The sequence below is a fragment of the Liolophura sinensis genome, chromosome 4, assembly GCF_032854445.1.
Source record: "Liolophura sinensis isolate JHLJ2023 chromosome 4, CUHK_Ljap_v2, whole genome shotgun sequence".
In the NCBI taxonomy this organism is placed as follows: Eukaryota; Metazoa; Mollusca; class Polyplacophora; order Chitonida; family Chitonidae; genus Liolophura; species Liolophura sinensis.
The window spans coordinates 18,480,447-18,501,133 of record NC_088298.1 but is presented as its reverse complement, the minus strand read 5'-3'; the positions used below and the strand labels follow the sequence as shown (position 1 = coordinate 18,501,133).

General features: G+C 38.8%; 1 protein-coding gene across 1 annotated transcript; it reads right to left on the bottom strand.

Moving 5' to 3' along the window:
- Positions 1-1,718: 1,718 nt before the first annotated feature.
- Positions 1,719-16,158, bottom strand: LOC135464938 (uncharacterized). Its single transcript, XM_064742524.1, has 13 exons — positions 16,038-16,158; positions 15,338-15,383; positions 14,930-15,035; positions 14,187-14,372; positions 13,128-13,257; positions 12,488-12,632; positions 10,978-11,078; positions 9,471-9,621; positions 7,697-7,850; positions 6,343-6,461; positions 5,120-5,240; positions 2,987-3,109; positions 1,719-1,900 (listed from the first exon to the last, which is right to left on the bottom strand). Exons 1-13 carry the CDS (start codon positions 16,087-16,089, stop codon positions 1,793-1,795), a joined length of 1,542 nt encoding a protein of 513 aa, XP_064598594.1. The 5' UTR covers positions 16,090-16,158; the 3' UTR covers positions 1,719-1,792.
- Positions 16,159-20,687: the final 4,529 nt, after the last annotated feature.

Below are 20,687 nucleotides of genomic sequence, written 5' to 3'. Positions count from 1 at the left end.
TTAACAAGTAAAACTTTTCATTTTTTTAATTTGTTGCACAACCAAAAATATCACAGAGTAAGCAAAAGACAATTTCAAGCCAGTCAGGCGCATGTTTTCTCCAGTCAGGCGCATGCTATTTCTGTAACCTGAGGGCGCGTCTGTGTCCTCATACGTCAACGAGCCATGTTTTGCATTTTAATCATATATGCCTGGGGTACGAGTCACGCGACATTGTGTTTCCGGTTGACCAAACATGTCAAGAGCCAACGGCCTGGTAAAAATTATTGCTATTATTAAAAATGTTGGCGTGTGCCAGTCCTAAGTGGGACTGATTTACACAAAACTGAGAGATTTACACATAATACTTATTTATTCAAATCAGTGCGAAACATTAGGATCTCCCTGTGGATATTATATAATCTTCAACAGCCTGGAAAATTTTCAGTCGGTGGTTATTAGGGCTTAGTAACCTTTCAACAGTAAGACGTTTCACACCCAGAGCAGTTACTCGTTGCTGTAAAACGAATCTATTATTAGTATAATTAAAGCAATGGAGTAAGTAATGAGATACAGTTTCCTCCATATAACAGTAGTCACAAAGGCAGTTAGGATGTAACCCAATCCTATGGAGCCTCGCATTGAGAGGACAGACACCTGAAATAGGCCGAAAAAAACCCCATCAGCCTTACGTTTAGACAGTTGCGCGAACCCCATACCCACTGAGGGTTGCGGTTCGTAAAAAAAAAATGAAGTCATCTGCAAAGTGCCAAATATCCTGCCATAGCAGATAGAAATATTTGTTAGATTTAGAGAAAAACTCTGAAAGCTTAAGTGTAACAGGAAAGGAGACCTGGTAAAAATTCATTGTTATAAGTTGAGTCATATTGTTACCCAGCACGTGAAACAAAAACGTCTATGAAGTGTGATCTATAATTTCCCGCGCCTCTTCTGAACACCTCAGGTTATGTTGTTAAACAGACGCTAGTGTTTGTTATTACAAGTACATGGACATATCCGGTTTCTTCACCTTCAGTGTAATATATTTATTTATTTATTTGATTGGTGTTTTACGCCGTACTCAAGAATATTTCACTTATACGACGGCGGCCAGCATTATGGTGGGTGGAAACCGGGCACAGCCCGGGGGAAACCCACGACCATCCGCAGGTTGTAGACAGACCTTCCCACTTACGGCCGGAGAGGAAGCCAGCATGAGCTGGACTTGAACTCACAGCGACCGCATTGGTGAGAGGCTCCTGGGCATTACGCTTCGCTAGCGCGCTAACCGACTGAGCCACGGAGGCCCCCAATGTAATATAAACGCACAGTGTAATATTTTGTTACTCTGAGCCTTTTTCTTGCACGAGAAGCTTAATGCATGATATCTGTGAATGTTACGCGTAACAAGGTCATGTAATCAATTGCTGTTTTACGCCATACTTAAGAATATTTCAACTGTACGACGGCGTCCAACATTATGATGGGAGGAAGCCGGACAGAGCCCTGGGGGAAGGTCACGATCATCCGCAGATTGCTGTTGCAGACCGTTCTACGTACGGCAGGAAAGGAAGCATTGCTGAGAGGCTTCGTGGTCATTGCGTGGCTCTGGCAAGCTCGGCCAGCCGGAGGCCCCAGAGAAGATATGCATTACTTTGCAGCACATATGTGCACATTTGTGTAATGATCTGACAAGCTGCTTTTGATAAAAAAAATGCTTAATGCAGTCATACGTCCAGATCTATTTTTTTGCTAGCATTTACATAGTCTACACGTGAGAGCGTGTGTCAATAAGTACACGTGCTAAACATCTTCACACGTGAACTTGACTGACAACTCGTTTATACTTGGAAGGATTCGGCGGCGTCCATTTCACCAGATGTGGGCAGGTGGAAGACGCTGTCTGGTGACCGCCGGAGATCTGAAATGTTAAAAGTCAAAGCTGTTTAATAATTCCATTTTGTCTTTGTTAAAACCCCGTCAACTATTTTCCCGCAAATACTTTTTTTTTACTTCTTTGTATTTTTGATTGTTTGGACTTATTGAAAATGCAATTTGCATGACTGTTTAAGTGAAGGGCTTTGCCTATACTGGGGGATACCAGTGATGTGAAACCAAACGTGCTTGAATGAAGGTTCACGATTCGAAGAAATTACTACGCGAATTACTGTCAAGTTTAACGTGGTGTACATAAACGTATTAGGCTGATATGGAATATGGTGTGTAGAAGATTGTTCCCTCACTGAAATCTTAATTGGTCCGTGAAGCCCAACTTAACACTTTAGTGCCTTTTAATAAGTCCACGTTAAAAAAAGTTCTTTCGCTGGATTACTACTTTATTTCTTTCAGTTCACTTTTCTATAATGTATAGAAAAAGAAGCGTAATACTCGGCCATTCAGGGTATGACGTGGTTTACTAATTTGGTGGACGTCCAGAAGTTGCAGCAAAGATATTGTTTGTCTATTGTGAATATGTCTGTGTTAATGATACCAATACATCTCTCGGTCTGTCAACAACCTGCGACTGGTCGTGGGTTTCCCCAGGGCTCAGCCCGGTTTCCTCCCACCATAATGCTGACCACCTTCGTATAGGTGAAATCTTCTTGACTACGACGTAAAACACCCCGCAATTATTCTGATTTAAAGCCGCAGATAAACAAGCCGGAGCTGGAATCGAACTCTTGACCTCACTGGTATAGAAGCAGTCGTCTTTTAGGGCTTGATCACAAACGTATTTAGCTTACAGCGAACGAAGATTTACTGATGAAACAAATTCTCTCCTCTGCAAGACGTAAAAACAATTTTAAAAAGTTAAGTCTACACGTGACAACCTATAGACAAGGTTGTATCTGATACACAGTTAGGCATAATTGCTCAAATATGCCCACGTCACAATTTCATATCAGCTAAGACTGTTTCTAACTGTAGATGAAAATGAATCGATTCTGGCTTGCAAATACATGTAATAAACATAGTGCTCAAGGGGAGAGTACTCCTATACACATACCATCAATACGCTATGCCTCAGGTTATTAATTCCCGCCTGATGCTCCGGGACGTTGTTGTTAGCTAGCAGGATGTTGTAATCGGAAGATGCAGGGATTCGACGGTCCCTGAATACTAGCATCATCTGAAAGAGTGAAAGGAGACATTAAACGAAAATAGACTAACGAAATACTGCGAAGCAGACTGGCTTAATTTTAGAGATTTTTCACAACGATTTGAAAAGAAACTAGAACTGCCTAGACTTATGCGGTCTTCTCACAGTCTTCAGCTTCTGACTTAGAATAGGACAGTATCTGCACACAGCAATATTTGTGGCGGTTAGTCAAGCTGGAAAAATACGAGCAATTGCACAGAAAACTGCATACATTTACGTTCTCCTTTTCATAAGAACCATAAAGGGAGCCTTAAACGTTAAAAAGTATATGGGAAATAAACCCTTTTGCTAATTTTAGACCACACCATGTTTTGTGTGTATCATCTGTGCTGCGCTGTTATAAGCTCAAAGTAAGAGCATAATCAGGTTTTGGCTGTAGGTAGCTTTAAGCTTTCACATTTCAATTGCAATTTACCAGACAATTCACTCTATCAAAGAAATGAAACCATATTCGTCATCACCAGATTAAAGTAAACCATCAGTGTTTTTATCTTTGCACAAGCAGACAAGCAGCATTCTCAGAATGTTTTTCCATGTTGGCCAGAAATTCCACTTATTTATTTTATTCATTGATGGCTAAAATGGTCAAGAAATAAAACGTAGTTTGCCATGCTTAAATTACCAAGACAATGCACAGCAGACGGCAGTTGTCCACTGTTTAGAGAACGAGGGACCGCAAGCATTCTAAAATACCATTATGAAATAATAGAGCCATTAGGGGGAAATATCACCGAAAACAACCGCTCTCTCTCCTAATTTTGTTAATATGTAGCGGTTTAGGGTGTGTTGTCATGATTTGAGTAAGCTGATATAAATGGAATTGGTGAAAAATAAATCTTCCAATCAGAGTGAGACACGTGATAAATCCACATTTCCCACCAGCTTCTTTCCATGTCAATTCGAGCTCTAAATTTCAACGTAGCAGTTTTGCAAAGACAAAGGAATGATGATTTTAGGCAAACTAATAAAAAAACTGTCAAGAGTGAAGGATTTAACTCGAGGAAAAACTTGTAGATTCAGTTGAAGCTTAAATGGAAGGTGCTTCCTGAGATGGTAGCGTTGCCAAGGATTTGATGACTGTGGAGACAATTTCCGCAGATTCAGGCCTACATTTTCGGGTCACACAATTTTACCCAATTCGGGTCACACTCTGTGTCTGAATGACGGTAAGGTTGACAAGTTGACAAGTTACACGGGCATCCATCGGCTTGGGGGGTGGGGTGGAGGGGGACAACGGTTAAGTGTAAACACTTCTCAAAGAGCGGCGTTGTTCTTCAGACGGCCTCTAGCCCTATGTAACTTCTCAGACTGGACTCATTCCGGTGTCCAGTTACGGACATTATCACATGTATTCCAACAGGAGCATGGCTCAGAACAATGGCTGCTTTGGGGCGGAGGCAGTGGTTTGTGTACCGCGGACTGAGTCCTGCATCACGGAATATGTTTGCCATCATCGTTCACTCCCATCTCTTTCTTGTAATACTCATAATCCGTGAGGGTACATTTGTAAATATTTCAACTTCAAATTCAACTGCCTGGCCAATATTATGTTAATCATTTTGACTTAGTCCTTGGAAAATGTGGGCTGTCAAATTTTGAAAAGAACAGACAGCGCAACCCAGCCCCCCCCCCCTATTTTATTAGCGAAATGGAATCCTTCTCGCCTCCATGACGAGGATGGCAGGTGTGTATAGACTGTCAATCTGAGCACAATTTGCTCATTATTTCTTTTAGTGTTAAAGTTTTTGGAGGTATATTAGTATATTATATTTTTCAGGACGGTCGGGTTTATAGGTGATGGAAATGAGAGCGTCAAGAGTAAAGTTCCACGTATCTAGCGTCCTACCATATAGTAGAAGGCGAGGTACCCAGCCGGGCTAGTTTCTAACACGCAACCTTGTTGACCAATGACCTGACAGTCGCATTACGCCAACACTTTAACAGTCGATTTTAAAATAAACACAAAACAAGGTCTCATACCTCGTATGTACCAGTTGCCATTTCACTGGGCACGTGGATAGAGTGTTCCAAGATAATGTCCTTTCCAGGTAGCCACAAAGTCATGTCGAAACTTGGCAGATGTGCTTCAAAGAAGGATGATCTAAAAAAACATAACGATGAAAACCTTCTCTGTAAAGTTGCATTTTTTCTTACGACGATTATAACATCTCTGTAATTGTACCCTTTTCCCATGACGTGTAGAACTTCTCTGTAATCTTACCCATTCCCCATGACGATTAGAACATCTCAGTAAGGGTACCCTCAATTTTAATTTGGTTACAACAAATTAACATTAAAATTAAAATTAGCGAAAGGATACTTATGTCGAGCGGACAAACAATGACTAGTACAAAAGAAGTGTGCAAATGACATCCACAATTATTTTTTCCATACACATATATAAAAAAAACATATATAAATCACGCATGCATATATATTTCTGCCGAAATAGGCCTATATGATTTTTTAAACAAAAATTAAGTTATTAATATTTTGGATAAGAATTGTTGAAACAAAACTAAAGGAATATAACTAAGTAAAAATCCTAGGAGTACAATAGAGAAAAAAATTTAAAATACTAGAAAATATACTTAAATTTTAGATACTCTCTTTAGACTATTAAAGTCCTCAAACAAGCTACGTGTATACAACCAAACCATTCATTTCTGAAGGCACATCTTAGTAGCTAAGATTATACTTTATACCTGTATGCTATCATTCTCTCTCGGGGAGAACTCACAAAACTAACCGTTTTCTCGTGACGAGTATAACATCTCTAATGTTACCCTTTTGGGGGGCGAGTAGAACCTCTGTAATCTTAACCATTTCTCCTGACAAGTAGAACATCTATGTAAAGTTACCCATTTCTCGTGACGAATAGAACCTCTGTAACCTTACCCGTTTCTCATGACGAGCAGATCATCTCTGTAAAGTTACCTATTTCTCGCTTAGAGTAGAACCTGTGTAAGCTTACCCTTTTTCATGACGAGTAGAACATCTCTGTAATCTTACCCATTTCTCGTGACGAGCAGAACATCTCTGTAAAGTTACCCATTTCTCGTGACGAGTGGAACCCCTGAACGCTTACCCTTTTTTCATGACGAGTAGAACATCTCTGTAATCTTACCCATTTCTCGTGACGAGCACAACATATCTGTAAATTTACCCATTTCTCGCTACGAGCAGAACCTCTGTAAGCTTACCCTTTTTTCATGACGAGCAGAACATGCCAGTTTCTGAAGGGAGCAGCAAACCCGTTATTCCTCATCACAATGCGGAAACAAAAATCTGATCCTACATGGACGGAAGTAGGAAAAACGGACTGGAAATAAAGCAAATGTAGATGTTGCACGCATTCTGTTATTTTATCAGGTTGACTGTTGTCAAGCGCCATTACTCTGTAGTGTTTAGCTGATACCGTTGTTGCAAATGTTGCCGCTGGAGAAAACAATAGTGCTGTGGTATATGCAGTTTGTCTAACATAACGTTTGTCTAACAGCGACTAACTCATGTTTTTCCCTTTTTAATGTAGACTTTGTTGATCCATGCTATTATTGCTTAAAGCTATATTCAAGAAATTTCTACCTGCAGTTTTATGCGTGAAAGAAGCTTTAAAGTACCAGTAATATCCATGGGGCAAATAAACAATGAATGGAATGCATGTTTATACCGACGATATAAAAAGGAAGTGGTGATAAGCGACAACAAAAGAGGCTTTGAACCGCCCTTTAAAGACAAAAAAAACAGCTGTCAAATTGCTGCTATCATGTTGGTACATATTGTTTAGAAAGTGGATTTTAGGCAACCGTACTGCCGTTTTAATGGGTTACACATTAATCTGTTTGAATTTAACACAAAGTCTATCGTCTGAGTGATGCCAGAATGTATTCTTTTATTATAACACAACAATATGTCATATTCAATATAATATCCTACAAATCTGGTAGAATGGTTATGTCTAATTAATAGAATATGTGTGTTATATTTAACAGAACAATGTGCTGCAATAACAGGATACATCTTAGCATCACTCACATAACAGCCTTTCTGTTAAGTTCAACAGATTAATTTTTTGAGTGTACATTCCCTGGTGATTTGATGCCCCAGGGGTCGCTGGTTTGATGTCAGGAAGGGTCTCAAGCAATTTATAGCATTAGAACCTGTGCTACATCAAGAAAGTGCAATGCCTATGGACGATAACACTGCTATTTAAATATGACATTCCGGACAATTTTGGCCAGAAAATAAATCATTATTTCAGAACAACACAAATAATGACAAAATGATTCTCGTCTGCTGACGTATCACCGTTCAAAGTTTGTATGTGACCCGGTTTGTAACATTTTCCAACTTTTTTAACGCCATAAATATGGCAAGAACGAGTCCTCTGGAAGGCAAAATACGAAATATTGTTGAAAATAGAGAAAACTTGATTTGATTAGAAAACATAAACTCTTTTGCCAAATAAATTCCGGCGGTATCTTTCTTGAATACCACTATGCCTTTTTCATGCTTTGTATTCAGCTTAGTTCGCCTTTAATACAAACGTTTCCCCACCTCTTTCAGTACTAATCTGTATCCCAGCTTCCTGAAAATATCGTTGAAGCAGCCATGAGTTTGCCAGTCGTGAAGCACGGGTTTGTAGAAGCCTATGTTCAGGAATGTCCAGTGGAAATAGGCCATGTCGTGCAGAGACGTGGAACACTTATGCCTGACAAGTGTATGAGTGGATATAAGAATCTTTAAATGGGAAGTTCACCAGTAAACAATAGATTATTGAAATTACGAGGGAGACTTAGGTGTGGAATGGCGAAAAATCATCGTATTTTGTACAATATATCTAATTTGTTTTGTAGTCAGTTCCTTCATGTTTGGAGAGCCGGTCTAAATCAAGGATATTATTAGACATTATATGATATGATATTAATAAGACATTTTTTCACTTCAACTTGATGACAAATTGGCGTGTAAATATATCACTTTCCAAGGTATCATAAAATTTTGATTGCAATGCCAAGGACCTGGAACGTTTTCAGCCATTTACCACATTTTACAAAACGCAGGGGCATGATATGTATCTCCATCAGCCGTACTTGGCACAGAGATATTTAACCTTCAGCTGCACTTGAAAAACGCCATTGGGTATATTTATTTTGAAAGAAAACTAAAACATATGGTAAGGTTCATCATGTAGATAACAGAAACTATGCGTAAAAATACGTCGTCGCATCACTTTTTGTTCCTGATGTTCACCAGAACGGAAGAATTTTTGAGAACGTTATGTCAGCGATCTTTTACTCATGGGCTAAAAGACCCAATACAAAATTCAGTGTCGTGATTAAAATTGGAAAAACTTTCTTTGACTTCAGCGTTCCTGAAAGCTGATATTATGGTCAATAAACCCAACCTTAGAATCCAAACGTTTTCACGGCTTTAGCTCTCTTCACAAAAATCTAAAAAAATAATAAATGAAAGTATATTTATGCATAGTTTTAAGCTATCTGCGCGATGAACCTTACTTCATATTTTAGCTTTCTTTTATATTATTGTTATTATTATTATTATTATTATCATCATCATCATTATTATTATTGTTGCTATTATTACTTATTGTGTTGTATTGCAACACTTGGATTTTTGTGACCAATCGGTTGTTTTCCTTTTTTAAATTATTTGCCTTAGTTTGCTTTTCAAGAGAGATGGTAGATATAAACACAAACAATATTTTAATGTATGACATTTCTACTTTGACACAAACTCCGGCCATTTGTTGACAAAAACCTAAGTGCTTAATGTTGTACTTTTTTATATTATAGACACCTCCTTTGTATGATATAGGTACACATTTAGAACATATTACCAAGAGGGCTTCCCTGGCCGAGGTAGTTTGGCGTGTCAGCGCGACACATTGGCCTACTAAGCCTCTGACAAATGCGGTCGCTGCGAGTTCAAATTCAACTCATGCCGGTTTCCTCTCCGGCTGTACAGTATATGAGAAGTTCTGCCCGCATCTAGCAGATGGCCATGGGTTTACCACGAACTTTGCCCGGTTTACGCCCACTATAATGTTGGCCGCCGAGTATGGCGTAAAACTCTAATGAAATAAATAAATAAATATCACCACGAGACAAAACGGGTCTTTCCGTTTAGATTGACAGAGGCATTACTTATGGATAACAACTCCTAGATTCATTGTGTTGGTGATGTTTCGATGTACATCAAAACGTTACCAACACAATAAATCTAGGAGTTGTTATCCATAAGTAATGCCTCTGCCACTCTATACCATACCAATTCCTAAATGCCTCTGAAAGAAGGGTCTTTCCGTTACCTGCTGGGGTCCCGGACCGACAGCTGACATGTCTCTCCTCCAGCCACCAGGTATTTCGTCTGCTCGTGTAGGTAGGGGTAATCAACGTCAACGCCGTCGCCATAAGTGCCGACGTCATTTTTATCCGCCAGGAAACAGTCGTTGTGAAATGCTGAAATATTCCAAAGGTTTTGTCAGTGATACAACACAACATCGACCAAGGTAAAATCCTCCAAACAGGTCAAGGACGCAGATACACGAATGGCAAACCTCTACACTTGCTTCAAAGGAAAAGAAAACATAAAAATGATGTCAGAACCAGATGAAAGAGCGTCAATCCTTCTTTGCAAATATGGTTTTTAATATTTTTTTATGTTTTCTTTCAGAAGAAAAATGTATTTGAAAACATTTTATCGTCGTTGCATAATGTTCCAAATAAGGATGTGACTCATGTGTAGTATATTTTATTTGAATGTGAATTTTTTGTTTATATATAAACATGTACACTTAATCTTAATTATATTGAAAATATAAATATGATCAAAATTCAGGCTGAACACAGCTGAAAAGACGAAACTCTAGTGCAAATATATTTATTAAGCACTTGTTGCATCCTCATTTATAACATTATTACACTAATACTAAATGTACCAAAAGGCGGCCCCTAATACCCACCATACAAAAATTATTTTCAAATGCCTTTTTCTCTTTAAAGAAAAATCGAAAGAAAAATATTGAAGAAACCATTTACGACTAACCTTTAGCACACATTTCATCTAAAATTTTATTTTTATTTTTCTCAATCTATAATAGGGTTAAAAACCATTTTGTGAATGTGTCACTGCGCATGCTTGTCTAATGAGGTCAGGGTGTGACAAGGATAAATATACTGCCCAAACATTTATTTCGAAATGACGAGAAATGACAAGAAATGACGAGAAATGACCAAGTAATAACGACAAAGTGTACTGTTATTGTGACGTTTCAAGATTGTTTTTCGCGATTTGTATCATCTGAGACTTAGACTTGCAGCTATTAGTCATGGTAAAGCGTCATGGAAAAGCCATCCATTTTTCTTTCTAAATACATGTACTTCACAAAACTGAGTAAAATCATATGGTGTCTCCCAAATTTAAGGGAGACTGAGAGTTTTGTCATTTATCCAAACTGGTTATGTGGATGGATTTTCCACAGGTTTACATGTGTGCAATTTCTTATTAATTCCAAGCTCACACGTTAGAAAAAAATGCATTAACTTTTGTGAAGATGCAGCTGTCCCCGACAAGAACGAATTGGTTCCGTTAATTTCCGCGATATAATACAACAGAGCCTTATCCATCTTTCACGATCTAGAGAAAATTATTTAGTTTTTTCCCCTATTTTTTAATCCTCAGCTCGTGTGTCCAAGCGATTGAAAGGCAAGTGTCTCTAACCACTACATCACGGCCCGCGCCCTCACAAGGGATTTCTAAGCATTTAGCAAAGACACATTGGAATCAGCTGGTCAATATCTCAGTGTGAAGCCTACCAGTCCTCCCTTTGTAGGTATGCGTGGTGACGTCATGGCGCGTGGCTGGGGTCGGTCCGTAGATCATTCTGTTCCAAGAGGGGTACCGTTGCTGGACTTGTCTGTATGGGGAAAAGGGAATTTATTAAATAATGTTACAGAGAAGTGGACGGGAACAGAGCTACATAAACATGTATTTCGTGGAGCCCCGATTTGAATTTGCTCTAAAAATTGTGTACCTTTCATTATCTCCCTTTAGTGTGTTTCATTTTCACTAATTCGTTTCTGGAACGTAGAGATAAGCGGTATAAAATACAGCTTCAGTATTTGCCAGTGAAGGCAAATACATAGCGAAAAAACACGACCCAACATACTTTAACATACGTACGTCTAAAAAATTATTGCCACTGGACAATGGGGAATGGGCAATCTATATTACGCCGGACTGGAATACAGATACAAGTAGACATAGTCTACGTGTATCATCCGCCCATACAACGTGCATCTTGATCGGTTGCGGGTCGCATCCTACGCGGATCATACGGCCAGGGCGGGCGACCCATGCGCGGATGTTGCCACCGTCCTGATTGTGTCTTATGCGGGATGATGACTAGCCTGTACTTCTAAGTCTCATTTAGCCCGTTTTACGGCACGTTTGCCTTTGTCTACACGCTAGCTGTAAACACGGTACGATGTATCTTCAGTTTATTTACCTGGTAAGGCAGGCGAGGTGACAGTGAAGGCTTTGTCATTAGTGAAAGGTTTGCCATTCGCCTAACTCTCACTCATTCACGCCGATAATAAGGTGAGCTAGCCCAGTGCATGACGTCCGATTTTCGCTTTATTAGTTTATTAGTTAGTTTATTAGTTTCAGTGGAAATGTAAAATCTTAACTGCATTCACGGACAACCGGAGATGATGTATGTTCTCGCCAAAAGCTACACTACATGTAATATGATAAATCAGCCATTGTGCCTAAATTATTATGTATAAGTGATGTTATAACTATGCACTATATTTATCATTCACGGGTAAATTGCCTGCCTCAGAAAAGTTTGCACTGAAGAAAATCGTACATTGTACGAGTAGGTTACGGCTGTGCGTTTACCGAATAATTGTAGAAACAGTCAAAACTCGATCTGCATCTTATCATGATTGCGTGAAGATTAGTAACCAAGCCGAAAATTAAACCGTTTGTAAATATTTTTTTTATTTCAACAGAACATATAAGTTTGGGGTCGAATAACACAACATTTTTTATAAGTTAGATGATTTTATGTGCGAATGTTTAATGTCGTAAAATCCAACGCGGACGATGGTGGGATTCTACGCTCAACATACGCGGATGGTACACCCATACGGCACTATGATCTGGGTATGACGTGAACATCTTCATGTGATATTATTCTCCTCCTACGCGGATGTAATATCACATTTTTGCTATGACAATTTATGCTAAAGATCACATCGAACAGAACTGCTTTTTAACAACCCAGGTTGGACAATCACTCGTTGCCAACTCAACACTTACATGTCCACAGGAGCAGCGTCTATCACCGCCTTCAGCACATCTCCTCTGTCTTTTATTACCTGCGGGCTGTAGCCAAATGTGTGAGGATATTTCTTATAATCTCTTTCTCCCGGTTGCCCAAAATAAGTCGTGTAGTACCACTCACCTGCAGAAAAAAAGAAGAAATATTGACCGATGTTTAGCCACAACACTTGACGCATGCGCATATCCATAGTGCGATCAACAACATGAGGATCATTAACAACAACAACAATGACATTCTCATCTAGAACTATTTGTCACAGAACGTGGAAGACGAATTGTCTCTTCTACTAAGCAGACCTTTATATTTAATCATGCAGTCACTAACAACAACGTCCTCCTCCCGCAGAACTGCTCCTCGTGGGGCATGAAACACGAAATGTTTTACGGTGGGTCTTATGTAGCTTTACATCAGTGATTAAATGATTTTTCAAATCTATTACTGTAATCGATGTTTTAATGTTGCATGCAAACTGCACATTAAGCTGTATTTGCATGCTCAGACAAATAACTGTGTTTTTTGGGCAGTGTTTCCTTCTAAAAATGGCTACTTCAGTTTTGAGCGATGTTTTGTCTTGTAATATTTGTAAAACACACACAAAAATGTAAACACACCTACCCCAGGTCCCGATAAAGCCAGCTTGGATTGAATCGATGATGTCCACATATTGGTGGAAGATTGGGGACAGCTGATGGATATGTTTCAACACCCATTCTTTGCTAGCATCGCCATATGGTGCTTTGGGACTCTGCAAAAATACACAGTAACGGAAGTGATGGGAAGTAACACGAAACAGCGTCGAGAGGATCGTAGAATCTTACAAAACAATATTGTGTGGTCTGGCTGTCAGCTGACTTTCTGGTACCGAAACAGCGATCATTTGAAATGCATAATGCCAGAAACGTCTTCCCATTGTGCAGCAAAGTGCAATAGTATGGACATTCTATTCTTACCTTAGAGCCCCAGAGTGGTTCTGTCGCTCTTTGACATTTTCCTTTCTACCATGCTGTTGTTCTTAAGATTCCAGATAATATCCAATGTCAGTGAGTATAGCCATCATCGACAGTATTTCAACAATATCACAGCGAGAAATTAGAACAGAAGCTACTAAAAATTGGCTGAAAAGTCAGAAATTAGTACGGTACCATATGAAAGGAAACGGTCAACAGTTGTCAGTAATGGCAGGGAAGGTGACAGTAATGTTTTCGGTGCCAAAATGATGTCAATTTATAACTTCTGTATAAAAACAAATGTTCCTAAGTTCCGCTTAAACTTCGGTTTGATTGATTTTTTTATTCATTTTTCATTGTTACTTTATGACATAGTCAATAATTATTCAAATAAAATATGTTTATGGATGGAGCGAACAGGAATACCTGGAGTAAAAAACTGATATTCGGGCTAGTTCAATACAAATATTCTCACGTGCAACGTATACATATGCCATATGCCGTATTTCAGACCGCGCAAACGACCACACGAGCGACGTCAACCGTTCATAAGCACCAATGCCATACGCAAGATTCCCACCACAAAAGCGAGGAAATCTACAAACTCCTTGTCTAATGCCGGCGTTGGCCTCGCATCTCGCAAGTTGGCGATTAAAGGTTGAGGTTTGGTGTTCTCTGTTGAAGCCTCACTTGAATCAGTTATCTGAAAAATGGATATTCTACTTACAGAAGTGAAAGCATAGCAGAAACGGAGAACGACCGTCATTTTCCCGTTACGGACTGTTTCCATGTCGGCATGAATTTTGTGGATGAAGTCGTCCGAAATGAGACGTGACGTAAACGTGTCGAGAACGTAAATTCTTTGTATAACAGTTAACCCACTGTTTGACCGTAAACGCTCCAACTCATTCAGCTGAAAAAAAGAAAAGAAAATGGGCTGCGTAAAATATCTTATTTACTCCAAAATGGTGCTGTAGGCAATCTTGCGACGCGAGTAAGTTGAATTTTTCTGTGGAATCGGGGCACATAGTAGAGTTCAAAGTTCTCTTTTAGATAAAGTTGTCCTCCGAGCCTTGTTTTCATGCTTTATAACATTGGAGGAAAATTAAACGAAAATGTTGTTAACTTTGTCCTTCAAGCCTTGTTTGCTAACTGTGACGGTATAAAAGTCAAATGAAAACGTTGTGCACTAGGAGCTTCCATTACTGCTAACTTTCATTGATGGGAACAAGGTAGATGAAAAGATTGCCACCCCTGTCTTTTACGTTTTGGCTTCCTTACAGCGATGCGACAAAATTATGTATAAGACGTTGTCAACTTTGTTATGCATGTATTCTTGACATAGAACCATAGGATACTAGTCAGATGACAACGTTGCCAAACCTGTCCTTACACACACAGGACCATTGATTGAAGTGTAGATAAAAACCTTGAACACTTTGCTCTTTTCTTCTTGTATCTTTTACTTACAGTAAGAGGATGAAAATGAGATGTAAACGTTGTCAGCTCTGTCCAAAATCCTCTTCTCGGATTCTGCAGAAACTCGCTGGATTCCGTGTATGTGATCCGCTTGAAGCTACAACGTGAGAACTCAGACATCCTACACCTGAATATGTCAATAGCAACACCATTTACGTGCAAACGTGAACGCATCTAAAGAGAAATGAGTTATGGCATATCCAGGGACATGTTTTCGCCGGTCCCTATTGAAATATGTTTGGGTTGTGCTTCAGGTCGGACCTTGATCAAGTACCATGAAAATGCGGAATGGGCGCGGCTTGTTCGTAACAAAGAAATCAAAACAAAGAATAATGTTTTTAATAGAAGACGGTTTGTATATGTCGTTACAGGCAAATACAGAAAGTTCAAGTGACTTACCCGCTGGGAACTCCGGAATACAGTTGGTGGCAAGTGTGACATTCTCCTTATGAAACACATACGAAACATGTTAAAAGCAAATGTAAAAAATATATCACCACATCATTGTTACGAGACCTAAACGCCGAAGTATATTTTTTTTAAAATTGATAACACATATGACGGATCCTTGAAAACAACTAGAATGTAGTGTCTTAGTCTCCTTCGCGGGACATTTGTACCTGGATCACATGTAGGTTCAAAAGCATCTGACCTTGATCGCGTTTTTCTGAACGAAAATCCATCCAATGGAAAAGGTCCAATTTTAAAAAATATTTCCATGGCGGTGTTGACCGGTATATTTAAAAACGCTCGGAAAATATTTTCGCGTTAATTTTAATTCGGAACACCGATTTTTACGAATCATTATAATCTAAAGCGTTATTAAATAAAATATTTGCCAATGAAAATAAAACTTTTTTCATAAGCTGATAAGCTGAAGTATCAGTCAATACGCGGTGTGGAAGCCCACCAAAGGTTCATATAAAAATTGCACAGTTCCAATCAACCACACTAGACTTGGAATTGAGTCTACGTTTCTCGATAACATACGTCAGTGTCAAAAGACGGATAAAGTCGAACAGCTTTCTTTCACACACCATCGTACCTGGTAAAATGTCAACCGTATGTATCTTCATTTGCTATTTGCGGTATTACTTACCGTTTCCGTCTTGTACCAAGGTACAAATAACAGCGAGAAAAACCCAAAACATAACGGGTTTCTAACAGTTAACGAAAATATTGGCTAATAACTGGATTTGAAAACTTTTTCACAAACAGGTTAGCACAGCTGCACTATATCCTCAATTTTCTCATTCTCCAACAGCTATCTTATCTAGACGGCAGATGGCAAGCTAAAATTAGGACACTCAAGTTCACTTATGCGGAGCAACCAAAGATTAGACAGGCTTGCGATACATCCGATATGAGTTGTGAAGGGCTTTTATTCAAATCTAACCTGCAGGTGGTCGTAGGTTTCTCCCGGACTCTACCCGATTTCCTCCCACCATAATGCGTAAAGCACCAATCAAATCAAATAAAGTCAAAATATTCAAGTGTAAAATGGCTTAAAACTATAAACTGCGTCAGTTGTCGACTATTTATGAGCTCTGGGTTACACCTCAATCGAATAATAATAATAATAATAATAATAATAATAACAACAACAACAACAACAACAATAATAATAACAACAACAACAACAATAATAACAATAATAATAATAATTTTATTTCAGACTGAAGTCCACAAACAGAAAACATACAGAATAGCAGTAAAATGCATAAAATATTAATTATAGATAAGTAAACAGATCAGCAACTAAATAAGAAAGTTAATAAATAAATATTTTTTATAAATAAATTTTTATACAACTAAACATGTTTGCATTCAAGAGAATCTTTGAAAATAATTTAAAGGGCACAAAGCTGATACTGTTAGAATTCAGCTTTCTCGCATTTGTAAAGAGGTTTGTCAGGTATTTGACAAAGGTCAGTGGTTTTTTCCATGATCTTCTGTATCCTTTGGCAATGACCCTTTCCACCGTCAAATAAGTCAAGTAATCAAATAAGTGAAGTATTCAAATAAGTCAAATAAGTCAAGTATTCACAGCAACCTTAAATAGCAATAAAATAAAACAAGGAAACGATAAATGTCGGCTGTACAACAGAAATTTATGGTGACTGGGATGAGAGACCACAACGTTAATTTAATCTGTCTGTAACGCGCACACCCTGTCTAGGACGCACACGTTCTGTGTAGAGCGCATATACTCTGTCCAGAAGGCACACAGCCTGTCTATGACGCATACGGCCTGTTCGGAAGTTCAGAACGGGCGTAGTCTTTTCGGTATGCACACAGCGTGTGGAGAACGCATACAACTTGTCCTGACACATGCATCCTTGGAATTCGTGCACAGAGCGACGTGTCACACTATGAGCGGACAACGAGATGGACAGAGGTGGTAAGAAGACAGAATACGAATTGCTACAGTATTGTCTTGGAAAAGTATTGTTACCAGCAGTGCACATTAATGTGACAAAAACTCACATCTACATAAGTTTGTGTGACAGTGGTGCAAAACTTGTTTAATTTATGTCACACAACGGGCATCGGTGGTAAATGTACACAATTTGTAGACCGCTGATACATGTTGTTTTGGATGTTTTGCAATAGTCGTTTTTATTTTTCAGCTTACTGTGAGTGAAATCTGTGGGCGGTGGCAAATCGTTACACCCAATCGATGTCTGTCATCTTGTCAGTTTATCTCAGTTTTTAGGTCATTCTAACTGTTCATATAATAGCTAAATCACTTACATAATCTAACCATGGGTTAAGCAGGGTTAGGTAAGCAAAAAACAGTGATGTTCATAGCAATTTATTCGAAGTCAGTGGTCCAAAAACACTCAGTATGCGAAACTGTAGTCGCATGTATCAAACAATAACACAATAAGGGGGTAAAATACTACTTACGGCTTCTAAGCACACGAATCGTTTAGCAATCGTCAACAATGACGGGCATTCAAGGCCAATAATGGAATCATAAGGCCTACTTCAAAAATAACGTTCAACTCAAATGATGGAGTATTGATACACATGCACATTTAGAAATAACCATGATTGGTTACCCAGGTAAGCAATCCAGGTGAGTCAATTTTCAAAACAACGTTCAAAACAAACAATACTAATTCGGTGGCCTAGTGGTTTGAGCATCCGCCGCGAGGTCGGTAGACCTGGGATCGACCTGGGCAGGGTCATACCAAAAACTTTTATGGTACTCGATGTTGCTTCGGTCACTGAGGGGTTATCCCAAGGAAGCAGAACTGGTTCGCCCGGTATCAGTATAATATGGCTGGGTGGGGTGTTTTCGGCATATCTGGTGTCCTCGGCATTCAGTGGCGGCTACAGTGGACTCGCCCTGCCACAAGAAGTATATGTATATGTACACACACTCAATGACTCCTCGTCATCATATGACTCAAGCTTCATACATACAACAAAAGCCACAGCAGAATAGATTTAGTATATAAAGTAACAAAATAGGATTGAGTCGCGTATGAAGAGATGTGGTCAGCAGCTTTTTACTCATTGATCGATGGCTGCAATGACCAACATTTTTTGCTAACATGATGGCCGTCGGTTTTATAGGTAGAGTAGTACTCGTTTTGTTTTTTTTTTATTGCCGGAACTCCACAAATAAATGGTTCAGAAGAAATACGGAAAAATATGGAAATATAAACCTGACGAATTTATAACATAAATGTTAAATCATGTGCATCGCTGGTTTGTAACTTTCGTCAACAGATTATAGCCAGACTGTGTGTTTCATACAAATAAATTAAGTGTTAATACTTTTCAAATCGAAAACAACAGTTTTTCCCAGCGAGAGAGCATTATAACCACTTTGCATTCCGTTGTTATTAAGTAAAACTGCTGTAATAAAATATTTAGGATCTAATTATCTTTGGCTATTTCTCCCAACTTTTTGTCCCGCTAAGCGCCATTTAATTTAAGTAAGGGCTATTGAAGGTTAATGGGTAGCTAATACTTGTGATTTAGAGTGTCTGGCAACAAGTACTTTTGTTCACTAATGCCAATGAGCGCAAAAAAGGATGTTCGTTTCAAATTTGAGACTAAAGACCAACATGTTAGTAGTCATGTATAACAGTTATTATAAAACTCTGCTATATGAAAACGGAACATCACATTACGTTACCTCTAACCATCCTATTTTTTACAAACCATCTGGAATAACATTTCAGCAAAAAAACGTTGACAGAGGGTAGAAATGCTACACTATTGTAGAATCCACCATTTTCAGTGTTTGTATTAGGGTTTGCCCGTCTGTTGATTTACCACAGGTAGTCCGGTGTCATTCACTCGCGTATTTATTTATTTGTTTGATGTTTTACGGAGGAACATTTCATTTTCACAAGAGAAACCACGCGAAGGATTCACTGTCCCACCTGAACCATAAGCAACCAAACGCGTGACATGCACAGGGTATGAACTTCTCTCAAGTTCACATGAAGATTTCGTTGTTGAATTACTGTTCTAAGGGTTATCCCTCTTACGAATATCGTGATCCGTCAAATCACCACTTCGTTTATAAAGTTTACTCTGATATTTTAAAAAAATTACAATGCATCCTGTCTATTAATAGTTCTGCAAGAATTTTATATTTGCATATTTACAGAATAGAAGGTACTGACTCTTGTCGATTTTGTTGGTCAAAGTTTTTCAGTGATGAAAGTTTGTGAATTAGCGGTAAAACGAAAAATGAAGACAGAACTCCTTCATGTCAGTCCGTAAGCATTCCATGGCCCGTAAATATGGAAGATGTGATGCACAATCATACCTTGAAAGGCGTCGCATTCTTGTGATTATTTGTCTGGCAGCAACCTGCGAATGGTCGTGGGTTTCCCCCGGGCTCTGCCCGGTTTCCACCCACCATAATGCTGGCCGCCGTCGTATAAGTGAAATATTCTTGAGTACAGCGTAAAACACCAATCAAATAAATAAATAAATACTTGTGATTATTAATCAAATGTGATGACAATACAGCATATTGAGAATCTCAAGACAAATGACATCTAACAAATTGCAATTACCATTGCTTCATTTTTCCTACATAATTTTGCTTAAATTCTCCCAACTGTTCTGCTGACGTCACAGCTCAAATTTTCTTTTTACGTAGCAGTCCTTTATATGGTTTTGCTACAAACAGAAGATTATTTGTTAAACCATAGACTTTTAGGTTCTCTCTGTATAGTTGAGGTAAGGAGCCGTGGTAGAACAGCAGCAGTGAACTGACCACTTTCATATAAAATAAGACAGCTGTAGTAGCTTTCAAGCTATAACGATATATGTTAAGCAGACAGTGTGTACTTTTTATAGCCATGAACAACTCGGCCGCCTTAGCGGGACTAAAACTACAATTATGCTACGAAGCAAAGGTATTAAGTCTTCTTACTTTAGGGAATTTGGCGAATGTAAGACAACAGTTCACAGTTTATGAGAACATCAAGCAGCTTTTCTGTCTTGGCGACACCTTTCGCTCACAGACGAAAACCCCCACACTTGTTGACGACTTCCACCGTTCAAAGGCGTGCAAAAATAATATTTTAAAGGTTGCTCCAGCGTTCTTAGTTGGAAGCAATACTGGCCGGGAAGCCGACCTTTAAACACTGTTCTCTTGTCAGTCTTCCTCTGTTGTCGGGAAAATAAAATGATACACTAGTCTAACGCGTGACTAAAACACCTTTGATATATGCGTCATCGAAAATTAGCTTGAATTTTTATCAGAAATGCG

Coding starts and splice junctions, on each gene's coding strand:
- LOC135464938 (XM_064742524.1), bottom strand. CDS start 16,089: ATGTTTTGGGTTTTTCTCGCTGTTATTTGTACCTTGGTACAAGACGGA. Junction 11,079..12,487: donor GACGCTGCTCCTGTGGACAT/GTAAGTGTTGAG, acceptor TTCCCCATACAG/ACAAGTCCAGCAACGGTACC. Junction 6,462..7,696: donor ACAGATTAGTACTGAAAGAG/GTGGGGAAACGT, acceptor CTTTATTTCCAG/TCCGTTTTTCCTACTTCCGT.